At 36.2% G+C, this 12,513-nt stretch overlaps 1 protein-coding gene across 4 annotated transcripts in view; it reads left to right on the plus strand.

Moving 5' to 3' along the window:
* LOC127960212 (disks large-associated protein 4-like) overlaps positions 1-12,513 on the plus strand; it is a 92,141-nt gene that overhangs the window by 58,513 nt on the left and 21,115 nt on the right. For 2 of the 4 annotated variants that reach the window (XM_052559815.1, XM_052559813.1), the window contains exons 3-7: positions 3,155-3,601; positions 4,743-5,527; positions 6,852-7,078; positions 9,898-10,045; positions 11,240-11,477. In XM_052559815.1, coding sequence (XP_052415775.1) covers positions 3,223-3,601; positions 4,743-5,527; positions 6,852-7,078; positions 9,898-10,045; positions 11,240-11,477 — 1,777 coding nt within the window. In that variant the 5' untranslated portion in view covers positions 3,155-3,222. Of the gene's footprint in view, positions 1-3,154; positions 3,602-4,742; positions 5,528-6,851; positions 7,079-8,598; positions 8,698-9,897; positions 10,046-11,239; positions 11,478-12,513 lie in introns of all 4 variants that reach the window. The other 2 variants (XM_052559816.1, XM_052559814.1) reach the window with 2 other exon arrangements.

Here is a 12,513-nt window from a genome sequence, read left to right on the forward strand (position 1 = left end):
GCTTTTTTTTTTTCCATGCACATTTTACTATTTCCTATTTTTCTTCAACACTACGTCTTATAGATTATGATATTATTTAGATGTTTTAAAATCTATTGTTCTACTTTTATATTACAGTTTTTACTACAGGCTTCATTATCATATAATAATGCAAAAAAAATCATCTTTATGAAGTTAAAATCATCCTTTTATTTAGGCAATTTCATTTCCAGAAATGAATTATGAAATTTACACTAGTAATTGAATTATATCATCTTGAGAGGGTTATGACAAAAAAAAAAAAAAAATAATAAAATTGGATTCATTTAATTGTTCATCAGATATCAGTTTTAGATGGCTCACAATAACTTAAATAAATGCTATTAAAACCTGACATTTGACAACACAAATGTCTGATTATATATCTAAACTAAACATATAAATGATTGAACTGTGTGTTAATATTAAACACCAGATCTATTATATCAGCCAGTTTGCTCATTTTCTCCGCTTTTCAAAAAACTACACTGAAAAAAAAAAACATTTAGTGTATGCTTGGTGTTGGTTTTCACATTAGAAATGACACTGAATAACATTCACATCAACAGTGAATTAAACATGACATTTTGAAGTAGAAAGACTGATATTATATGTTTTAAACTTCAAAATATATATATACATATATTTCCCATTGTACCTTATAATGTTGCATGCAGACTAATGCCTAAGTATGTTTATCTACTTTTCCTTCTTTAGATATGTTTCTATGTATGACCGTATGTTTTTTGCAGTGTAAGTGTGTGTGTGTGTTTTCATGTTAAGCTCTTTTATTTCCGTGGTCTTCTGAGACTTAGTGACCTTTTCTCTGCTGTTCGATCATCTGCGGCTCCTGTTCTGTTGCTTTGTTTGTGTGTCCCGCTGATGAGCGGCTCTGCCTCCACGGTCACGTCTCTCTGGTGTCTCCTGCCGTCTGTGAGACAGGACCTGTGTGTGAGAAGTTAAAGCCGGTCTCCTGAAGGCAGGTTTAGCAGGAGTGTGAGCAGGTGATGAGTGGCGCAGACGGTCTGGGCAATCAAGCGCTTCAATCCGATTTACCTCCATGAAGCCAGTCTGTGAGCGCAATCCTGGCATGTGATGAGAGAGAGAGAGAGAGAGGGAGGGAGGGAGAGAGAGAGAGAGAGAGAGAGAGGATGGCTTTTGGAAAAATTGTGACACGTGTCATATCACAATCATTGTGATTGTTAAAAGAAGAATAAGAATCCAAATAGACACTAAATGATAAATGTAAGACTTCTGAGAGAAGACCTTCCTTTCTAAAAAAAAAAAAAAAAAATATATATATATATATATATATATATATATATATATATATATATATATATATATATATATATATATATATATTACACATAAATAAAAAAAATCATACAATTTATATTTAAAACAAAAGAAAAATTCAGACGTGCTTAGAAAAAAAACATTAATTCCATGCATGTTCTTGCAAATTAAGTCTGATTATTTCAAACAGGTTTGCTTTTTTTCAAGTAACTTGGTCATATTTTAACAAAGCTTATTTATTTTGGTGAAACATAAGGAGAAAAAGTTCACATTGAATATCTTGGTTGTCTCTTCTATACAGCAATGAGATTCTTAGACGTTTCTCCCTTTAATTTCTTAATGAGATAATGTTATTATTAAAATGTACCATTAAACAAATAAATAATAATAGAATATATTTTAATATGCATTTTGAATGTATAGCTGTGAATAAACATCATGATTGTATTTGTTGTACTGTACTTAATTTATGCTTATTTACTGATCAGTTATTGTATTTATTTATGTTAAAGTATTGCAAAATGTTGTGCTTAATTATACAAAATGTATTTTTTTATTTTGTATGATTTTGGAGTTACATATGACCAATCTTCATAAGATTCAACAATAATTAAATAACAGTAGGCCTAGTCGTCAATAGAAGATCTCCACATTGATATTAGCATGGTGTGTGTGTGTGTGTGTGTGTTTATATGACAGGTGGTAGAAGGGTTTCTGGGTCAGTAATAAATGAACACATGCTGTTCAGTCACTCTTTTTTATTTGCTTTATTACTCATGTAAAAGCGGTTTGAAAAACAGGAGCTTGTGTTCCAGCACTGTGTTTTTGTGTGTGTGTGTGTGTGTGTGTGTGTGTGTGTGTGTTTGTGGTGTTTCTACAATATATGGCTGAAAGGAAAATGGCAAAGTGCAATGCATATTTTGCTTGTCAAGTAGTCTATTGGTTCTGTCATGTAAAGAATTATGTGCAGCTTTCTATTAATCATGCATGTCATTCTGTTTGAGAACGACTGAAAACCTCATGCCAATCCGTCACACAAGACTAATAATTATTTAATGATAAAACCACAAATTCTTTAAAATATCTTGTTTTTGTTATGTAAAAAAGTTGAACTGCAAAAAAAGTCTTTCTTACTCAATATTTATGTCTAGTTTTCCTGTGCAAAATCAAGATGCACTTAATTTTTTCTGAAACGTGTGAAAGAAATCTAGTTAAAAAAAAATATATAATAATAATAATAATTCTGATTAATAAAACAAATTTATTTTTACCCCATTTGAATTTTTTTAAGACGTGCATTTTGCTTCTCAAGTAAATGCAACTTGATTTAAGAATGGTTAAATATTTGTCCTGGAAAACAAAACAACAATACAAAATAAAAAGAAATTGATTGTAAATTTCACAAATAAATACTAAGAAATGGCAGGTAAGACATTGAATTAAACATAAAAAATAAAAATAAAAATGTGGAAACACAGAAATTTTATAGAAGCTGTTTCCATCATGAAATAAAAAAATAAAATAAAAATTACAATGTACTTTTCTTCTCAGAATTGTGAGTTTATATCTTATAATTCTGACTTTCTCAGAATTGTGAGGAAATACCAGAATTGCAAGATGTAAATTCAAATTCAAATTCATTTTTTTTTTTTGTATTAGTTAATAAATACAACTGTGCATTGTTAGCCCATGTAAGCTCAGGTCCATTAAATAATATGAAGATTAATAAATGTTTCAGGAGTATTGTTAGTTGGAGTTAACTGATCAAACCACGAACAAATGAGACGTATAAACATGCTCTAACAATCTTTCTATGATTTCTCCTGCTGTTCTCCAGGGTTTCTGTTTCTTCCCGGTGGGCTCATGCTCCTGATCTAGGGTGGGGGGGCATCGCCCCGTTCTGCCATGAAAGGCTACACCCCCCAGCGCACCCGTTACCTGTCCGACTGCGAGCTGCCCCGTTCTCCCAGTCCCCGGGCCGCCTCCACCCTGTCCCACGCCCCGTTTCTCCTCCCAGCAGCCATGGAGCATTACGGAGCCCTGGACACACAGCACTTCTCCCCGTCGCCCGACTGCCTGATGCCCCTCAGCAGCCAGCTGTCCTCCAGCAGCACCTTCCCCAGAATCCACTACAGCTCACACTTCGATCAGGGCGACTTCGGCCCCGCGACCGACAGCATCGGGGGAATCAGCACCGGGACGCTGGGGACGTCTATGTCTATGGGAATGGGTCTCGGAGTGGGACGGACCGCCGTGATCACCAGCGGATCTGCAACTATATCAGGTAAGAAACACAGAGCTGTCTGGAGAAACCTTCATATAAAGTTAGCTGTCTCCTAAAATCAATCAATCAAACAAATAAATAAATTACAAAAATCTATTTGACTCGTGCATTTCATATGAAATCATTTAATAAAATAAGTTCGTTCTCAAATTTAATTTATGACTTTCAAACTTTGCACTTTGTCAGATATTTTACTTGAATTGAGAGTGATGTCAAACCTGCATACCACATTCTTCTTTTTGAAAAATTATTAAGCATGAAAGTTTTTTTTATGGCACCAAGTTAAATAATTCTGTAAAGTTAGGGCTCTTACAGTGTAATATGTTAAAAAATATATGCTGACTTGGAAGGGGTTATTTCTTTGTGTCTGACATCCATGTTAAAAGAAGGATTGTGTCAAGAGCTGTTGATTGACACACATCTAGTCAATTTTTTTTGGGGCATAACATACCTCAACCAGATGGTAGAGATGGCTCAATCAGCTTGGGTCAAGTTAGGTACTCCTCATAATAAAATATAGTGTCTCAAAATGTGCTCAACCATTTGGTCGAGCAGGCAGTTAAACGGTTAACACTAAGCATGCAAGTTATTCAGATCAGGTAATGGTAAAAAAGCAGTCTGAAGTCTCTGGGGTATATTTGTAGCAATAGCCAACAATGCATTGTATGAGTCAAAATTATATATTTTTCTTTTATGCCAAAAATCATTAGGATATTAAATAAAGATCATGTTTCATGAAGATATTTTATAAATTTCCAACCGTAAATATATCAAAACTTAATTTTTGATTAGTAATATGCATTGCTAAGAACTTTATTTGGACAATTTTTATTTAGATTTTTTTTAGCACAATCAGATTCCAGATTTTCAGATAGTTGCATCTCAGCCAAATATCGTCCGATGCTAACAAACCATACATCAATGGAAATCTTATTTATTCAGCTTTCAGATGCTGTATAAATCTCAATTTAGAAATATTGACCGTTATGATTTATTGACCCTTATGACATTTTGTGCATATGATGTCACAAATGATGTACATTTTCTTAAAATACATACAGTTAATTTTTTTTAAAGCTAAATAGCAACTGGATAAAAACTTCATGCATTCTGAATCTTTTTCTGTTTGACCCTCCTTTAGGGGCAGGAAAGATGAACCGGTTGCCGCCTAACCTCCTGGACCAGTTCGAGAAACAGCTGCCAGGTCAACAGGACGGGTTCAGCACGTTACAGTTTCATCGCAGCACTGCGGTGACGACCACCAAACAGCAGCAACAACAGCGGACCGACAGTCCGGGAAAAATACGCTACTTTGTTCACTCCGTTCAGAAACTGTTCGCTAAATCCCAGTCGCTGGAAAACTCTGCCATGAAGGGAAACATGAACGGCCGCAACAGCAGATCGTCGAGCAGTAATGACAAACACCATCGAAGCAAAAGCAAAGACCGGGCGAAGAGCGAAGGAACGGCCAAACGGAGGCCTCGATCCAATATGTCTGGATACTGGAGTTCTGACGATTTGGACAGTGATATTAGTAACTATAGGAACCCGATGGCCATGATGACTTTGGGTCGTCAAGCGGTGGGATCCGGACCGGGGCCGGGCGGACAGGTGGCGTCCAGGTACCTCATGCAGGGCTACAGCACCATTAGCGAGCACACGCTCAAATCCCCAAAGAGTAACAGTGACCTGAAGCACCAGGGGCTCCCTGCACTCCCAGGACCTGGAGGCGGTGGGGGGGTCGGAGGAGGCCAAGGGCCGATGTTTGACGGGAACTTTGGTAAAGGGGGACCCTGGTCCACACTTACGTTAGGACCCACCAGACAGGTGTGCCAGAAGGGCTCGGCCACACTGGATCGCACCCTGCTGAAGTCCAAATCTGTCCAGCAGGATCTGGGGTGCCACTTCCTGCAGGTGCGTGGGAGGGTGAGTGCATGGATTAAACACAGTCATTGTGTACTGTATTGCTGTGGTGGAAGTGTGGTCCATTTGAGGTGTAGACGTATGCAGATGATCTACTCATCCACTCTAGAAAGCTTCATCTTTGTGTCTGTGCTATATTTAGTTTTATGACCGGTAAAAATGTCTTTGTACTCTTTTAAACCAAAGTTGCAACTCTTGTTGCAGTCTCCGCTATTTGTGACCCAGGAGCACAAAACCCATCATAAGTCTAAAGTCTCTTTTTTATGCCAAAAATGATTATGATATTAAGTAAAGATCATGTTTCATTAAGATATTTTGTGAATTTCCTACTGTCAATATATAAAAACCTAATTTCTTTACTAGTAATATGCATGGCTAAGTACTTAATTTGGACAACTTTAAAGGCGATCTCAGTATTAATTTTAGTGTTGCCATCTTTTTGAACAACCGACTAAAGCAAAATCAATTCAGTGCACATTTGTGACCTGCATGTACAAAGTGTGCATGGATAAAAAATCGTATGGTGCACGTACAGTATGCACGTACTATACTGGGGATGAAATTAGAATCTCACGAACTTTACGCAGACCCTAACATACCAAAGGATACTACGCCTTAAAATATACTGCAGTTTTCTAGACAAATTCTTAAGACCTCGATATACTCACAGCACAGTTCTTTTTCATTCTTCCTTCATTAATAAAAAGAAGTTTCAGTGCTTAAGATAAATATGTAAATATGTGTTTTTTACTTTAGCTTCAATAACAAAAATAAGAGAATTGAGAGCGGTGTGAAAACAGCAGTTAAGAAAGCATCATGGTCATTGTTGTGGGTGTTTGCACGAGCGCTGCAATTCGGCTCTCCAGTAAAGTCACATCATGTTTTTTTTTTTATGTAGCACTTTATACAATAGATTGACTCAAAGAAAACTGTTTTATAATAATAAACATGAAAAAAACTGTCTGTTTTGCTTTCAAATAGAATTTTACAGTGGTGGCCAACATTGTTAGAACACCTGAGGGATCAAAAAAAAAAAAAACCTAAAATTAAAACATTGACCTTATTTGCCTCCAAAACATGTTCCTGAAACATGCAGATGGATGCTCTGATCACAACAAATATCAGATGAAGTAGGTCGTATCCATTTTTATACACTTTCAACTTCAATATTTGGTATGTCCACCTTTCGCAGCAATTACAGCATTACACTTTTACACAATTACAGAATATCAGAAGTCATCTGTTGCCATGTCATTTTTCTTGTGTCTCACTTGCAATGTTTGTACTAGGCATTTTTTCTACTTGTTTTTTTCTGATGTTTGTGCAGATGCCGTCCACCGGCGACTGGACAGGGACTCTGGGCCGAAGTGGGCCCATGGGTGAGATCCCCTGTAGACGGATGCGTAGCGGCAGTTACGTCAAAGCCATGGGCGATCTTGAGGATAGCGACGACTCTGACGGGAGTCCCAAACCCTCGCCAAAAAGCGCCGCACGGAGGCAAAGCTACCTACGCGCAACACAGCAATCACTAAGTGACCAGTTCCCCTCAAGAAAGTAAGTCAACACGTATAATTTATACATGCTTATAGTTTATTTCTGTTCATTATTAAAACAAACCTCTATATGCACAACCGCAGTGATCTGTTTCTGTGCAGAAGGCTGGAGATGCATTAGGGTACAAACACAGAAACACTCACTGGTGGTCTGTCACGACGCCAGAGACCCAATCTGAGGTGTGAGCTCTGTTATTGCATGTTTATCGGTGTTGATTCTCTCTCATACATGCATCAGAATCCAGCTGTGCTTGTTCATCTGCTAGATTAAGCACAGCTGGTCTTTCTCCCCTGCATATCCTGAACCTCACACCAGCTTTCTGACACTCACATGTAAAGAAAACACATTGTATACTCTTGAACAGTTGCTATTTTGCCGAGTTTTTGGACATGAAATGTGCATTTGTATTATCCATCAATTGTGATTTTTTTTTCAACAGGTATCTTGTACAGCTCAGATCAGATAGTGTTACTTAATTGCAAAAACACACATACAAAAAAGGTTGTTTTTTGCATCCAATTTGTTGTTCTTTTAAATGTGCATCTAAATCAAATCTGACGTCATCAATGATCTTTAGTTAAAAAGTATTTGTTACATTTGTTGTGCTGCCTTTTGTTTATGCTGATTTAAATGAAATGATTGTGTCTGGTCAGAACGAATCTCATTACTTTATGACCATGCAGTATTATATTCGTAAAACTAAATATTTTACTACTGCATTATTTATGAATGCACTTTCAGTTTTCTTTTATTTTATTTTATGTGCTTTATGTTTTTTATGTTATCATTTATTTTTATTTTATTTTTTTCAGTTTTATTCATTTTAGAAGTTAAACATATTAATTTAAGTTAGTTGACAATTCCATATTTCTAACAATGCTTCTTTAACAATCATAAAATGCTAAACCACCCTACAAACAGGCCTGATTTTTATTTATTTATTTATTTATTTTTTTGCGGTTTCGTATATTATTCTTTTGGTTTTGTGAAGAAATATGGCATGGACATATTTTCTTCAGATTGACCCTAACACTTTCCTCTGCTAACCCTGATTGTTTAGACTATATTCACAATGCTATACGAGCTTATTGCTTACTGAATACAGTGCAGTATACACTTTTTTCTGATTCATATTTTTATTAATAGAAAATTACATTTTTAATTTTAATTAAACCTAAAAAAAATAAACACAATACTGAGAAATTGTCACATTATGGTACATGTGAGTAGCATGTCATTGAATTTTGTGTGAATTAAAAAAGAGATTTTTAAAAATCACTGCTGCTTCAGAACATTTGCATATTGTGCACGGGATACTAAATAGTATAAGCAGTATGTTAGTATGCTGTTCTGAACATAGTGTGTTTCTCTCGCTGTGTGTTCTTTGACATTTAGAAGTTTCCCTTCTTTAATGACTCAAACGTCTTGGTTTGAAGCCCCGCCTCTTCTGTTTTAAGCCCCTCCCTCTTTCTGCACTGTAAGCTCCTCCCCGTCTGACCTGTATCCCTGCCTCTCTCCAGCCGTCTGCTGGACTACTCGATGCTGCAGGGGGATCTGGAGGCTCTCTGGTCCCCGCTCCACAGCATCAGCACCCTGCAGCAGATCGGACGCTCTGTCAGGTCAGTGCAGTGAGGAGACCGGCCGTCTATCAGCTCCTCACTGACCGCACGAAGGAGTCGTCGCACCAGCTCTGCTTTCATCAGCTCCTCTCAAACTAGGAGTGCTGACTGAAAATCGGTTTAGTATTGGCCATGAAACAGTTCTCCTACTCTGAGATGTTTAGTCTGAGGTGGTTTTCTCCATACAGCACAGATCTGATGTTTGGGTTTTGCTTGCATTGCACCATTGCAGACAAGTGGTTTGTGATTGGAGAGAGAGAGAGAGAGAGAGAGAGAGAGAGAGAGAGAGCATCCTCAGCGCTTGTAATTCTCTCCCTAACTGCTATGAGAGCTCTGATTGGACGCTGAATGGAAACGGTACTTTGCTGATTGGTCATTAGCTGTGCTGCTTCAGTCTGATTGGATAGTCAAACTGTATGAGGAGATTGTGTTTTTCATTTTAGAGCAACAATTTTCAGATGTTTCCTAATAAGTGAACGTTTCTTCAGTAGTTCTGTTGCAGCTTTACCATTGCCATTTGCTTTTTGTGCAGTAGACCAGGGGTTTTCAATCTTACAGATGCCATGGACCCCCCAGATAATATCCATATGAAAGGGCATAAAGTTTTTTATTCGAAGACTCAATTTATACAGTGAAAAATTAATATCATCATAATTTTTTTCTCATTATAGTGCTGTACACGTATTATTTATTTATTTACTTTATTCATTTTAATCTAATTTTTGTTTATTTCATCAAATCAAATTTTTATTTTATCTTATTTCTATTTATTTATTGTAATCTTTTTATTCTTGAATGTATATTTTTATATTTAATTTTTTTTTATCTTTTTATTATTTATTTTTTACACTGTTTTCTATTTTTATTTAATATTTTATCATTTTATTTTTAATGTGTTTACTTATTTTTATTTATTTTTCTGTGTTTTATTAATTGTATTAATTAAAAAGAATTGTAAAAAATCATAATGTATTTTTTTTATCTTGCATTTGTTTATCATATTTATTTTTTTACACTTTTTTTAATACCATAAACATTTCCACTGACCCCCAGCCCTCCCTTGTGGCCCCTGGGGATCTCCGGGCCCCAGTTTGAAAACCCCTGCAGTAGCCTATAGAGCGCTTGAGCTGCTTGTGGCCTTTCTCTCATCTCTCGCCTCTTCTCTTCTCTCTGTGACCCCTGTCCCCGTCCTGTCCTCAGCTGTCTTCCTTCTCTGCGAGAGTTCTCTGGGAATCGGAGTCTGGATAACCTGGACTGCATCGGAGGCAGCTCTCCGTTCCCAATCTGGGATGATGATGACTTCAGTCAGGGCTGCAGCACGCTGGGACGCAGCAGCTGCATCAGTCAGGTCAGACTTTTGAGATCATTATAGGACACGGCCGGCAGATGAGGATGAAGATGCATTATATGCTTTGAACATAATGACATAGTCTTTTTAATAAATAACTAAAGAAAATGGGCTGATGTATCCGTGTATCACTCATGACCTTTGAGATTATACATGGTCCATTAAAGCTCACAGAGCTTAGGGAAATGCATCAGCTCAGAGACAAATTGGTTATTAAATTGACATGCTTTGCTCAGTTTGCACATTTCCTGTATGAATGCATTAATGCAGTTTTATCATAATTATGAATTTATCCTTGTTTTGATAGTATTTGAATGCCCTTCCACACTGTGCAGTAAAACTTTATCCCAAAATGCAATGCACAAGACTTTCCTTTTCCAGTGTGACAAATGAACCTGAAGTGATTACAGCTTTTTTCTCTTTTTTTGACTCATTATTTGATCAAAAAGCCAGTTGTTGAAAGATTTTTTACCAACAATCAATAATTATGCAAACTACCAGGGCTGCATTTATTTGATGGTAAATACAGTAAGAACTGTAAAATTGTGAAATATTAATACAATTTAAATGAACTGTTTTCTATGTAAATATATGACAAAATCTAATTTATTTGTGTAATCAAATCTGACTTTTCAGCATCATTACTCCAGTCTTCAGTGATCCTTCAGAGAGTTATTAATATGAACAAGAAGTAAATTTTATTTAAAATACATGTAAAAGTTAAGTTTTTCATAACATTCAAAATGTCTTTACTGTCATGTCACTTTATTGTAACAATTTAATGCATACTTGCTGAATAATAGTTTTAATTTATTTTTCTTTTGAAAGGTAGTGCATCACAGTTCCTATAAAAATATTGAGCAGCACAACTGTGTTCAACATTGATAATAATCAGAAATGTTTCTTGAGCAGTAAATCAGTATATTAGAATGATTTCTGAAGATCATGTGACACTGAAGACTGGAGGAATGATGCTGAAAAGCACAGACATTAATTACATTTTTGATCAAATAAGTGCAGCTTTGGTGAGCAGAAGAGACTTAAAAATCTTAATTATTCCAGTCTTTTGGCAGCTTGTGTGTATATAGTGCATAGTGCTCAGTATTCAGGTAATGTCATTCTGAAGGCAGCCATGCAGCCGTCACTGTTCTTTCTCAATCATGTCAGTCCACATCAGCGTCACTGTGTCAGCAGGTGCGAGACATGGAGCTGAGCCATCATTATGGAGACGAGCTGGAAGACATGCATCCTCGCTCCCGCTGCAGCGATCCTCCTGACATGCCCATGCCCACATGCTTCCGCTCACGCAGCCATAGTTACCTTCGTGCCATTCAGGCCGGCTGTTCTCAAGACGACGACACGGCCTCGATGGATTCTGATTCACCGCCGCCCACGACCACAACGACCGTACGCACCTACAGCAACAGCACCGGTGAGTACAGACCAGCAGAGCCAGTCTGACCAGTGCTCAGAGAATAAATAGAAGTGTGTTTCTGCCAGAAAAAACATTCACAAAAGAAATGCATATCAGGATTTGATGGCGTTTCTCATTATACTGTACAAAAAGAGCTTGTTTTCCATGTTTACAATTAAAATAAACGAGTCATGCTGTTGATCTAATGACACAAAATAGGCTGAAGTGCAATAAAGTTCAAAAGCAATTCTAAAGTTAATATTTTAAGCATTTTTTTTTATTATTATTTACAAGACTGGTATTTATAGATGTAGGGAACTAATTCCTTTTGACTTAAGTAAATGTTTCTAATATTAATTTCTAGATACACACAGACACACACACACACACAAAATAAATATATATATATATATATATATATATATATATATATATATATATATATATATATATATATATATATATATATATATATATATATATATATATATATATATAAAAATCATTGCTGTTGCCCAGAATAAAGGTAACACTGAACACACGCCTTTTGTGACGTGTTGACTTATTTTCATGGATTTATTATGAATTTTATAAATATTATTATTTATTTATTTTCCTTTTACAAGAGACATTGTTTTCCGTGACTCCCTTGACATATACTTTATAATTATGTTTTATAATAATAATAATTATTATTATTATTATTATTAGCTTTTTTTTTACTCATGCACAATTATATATTCAAATATTTTATTAATTTTAGTTTGTTATTTTTTTTTTTTTCTGCAAATAATTTGACCAAACAGGAGTATTTTTTCTTTGCAAATTCCTGCATATCCTACTTAAGAAGAGAGAGAGAGAGAGAGAGAGAGAGAGAGAGAGAGAGAGAGAGAGACCCGCCCCCTCTCCATTTCATTCACTACTATCCTCAGAAGGGGCGGGCCCTAGTGTTTGCGTCACACACTGACGCGGGGCGGATCTATCGGTCTGTTATCCAATCGCTTGCACGCAGAACAGTGACTGACAGCTCGTTTGTCCAGTAATGATTCCCGAC

The sequence above is a fragment of the Carassius gibelio genome, chromosome B6, assembly GCF_023724105.1.
Source record: "Carassius gibelio isolate Cgi1373 ecotype wild population from Czech Republic chromosome B6, carGib1.2-hapl.c, whole genome shotgun sequence".
Lineage (NCBI taxonomy): Eukaryota > Metazoa > Chordata > Actinopteri > Cypriniformes > Cyprinidae > Carassius > Carassius gibelio.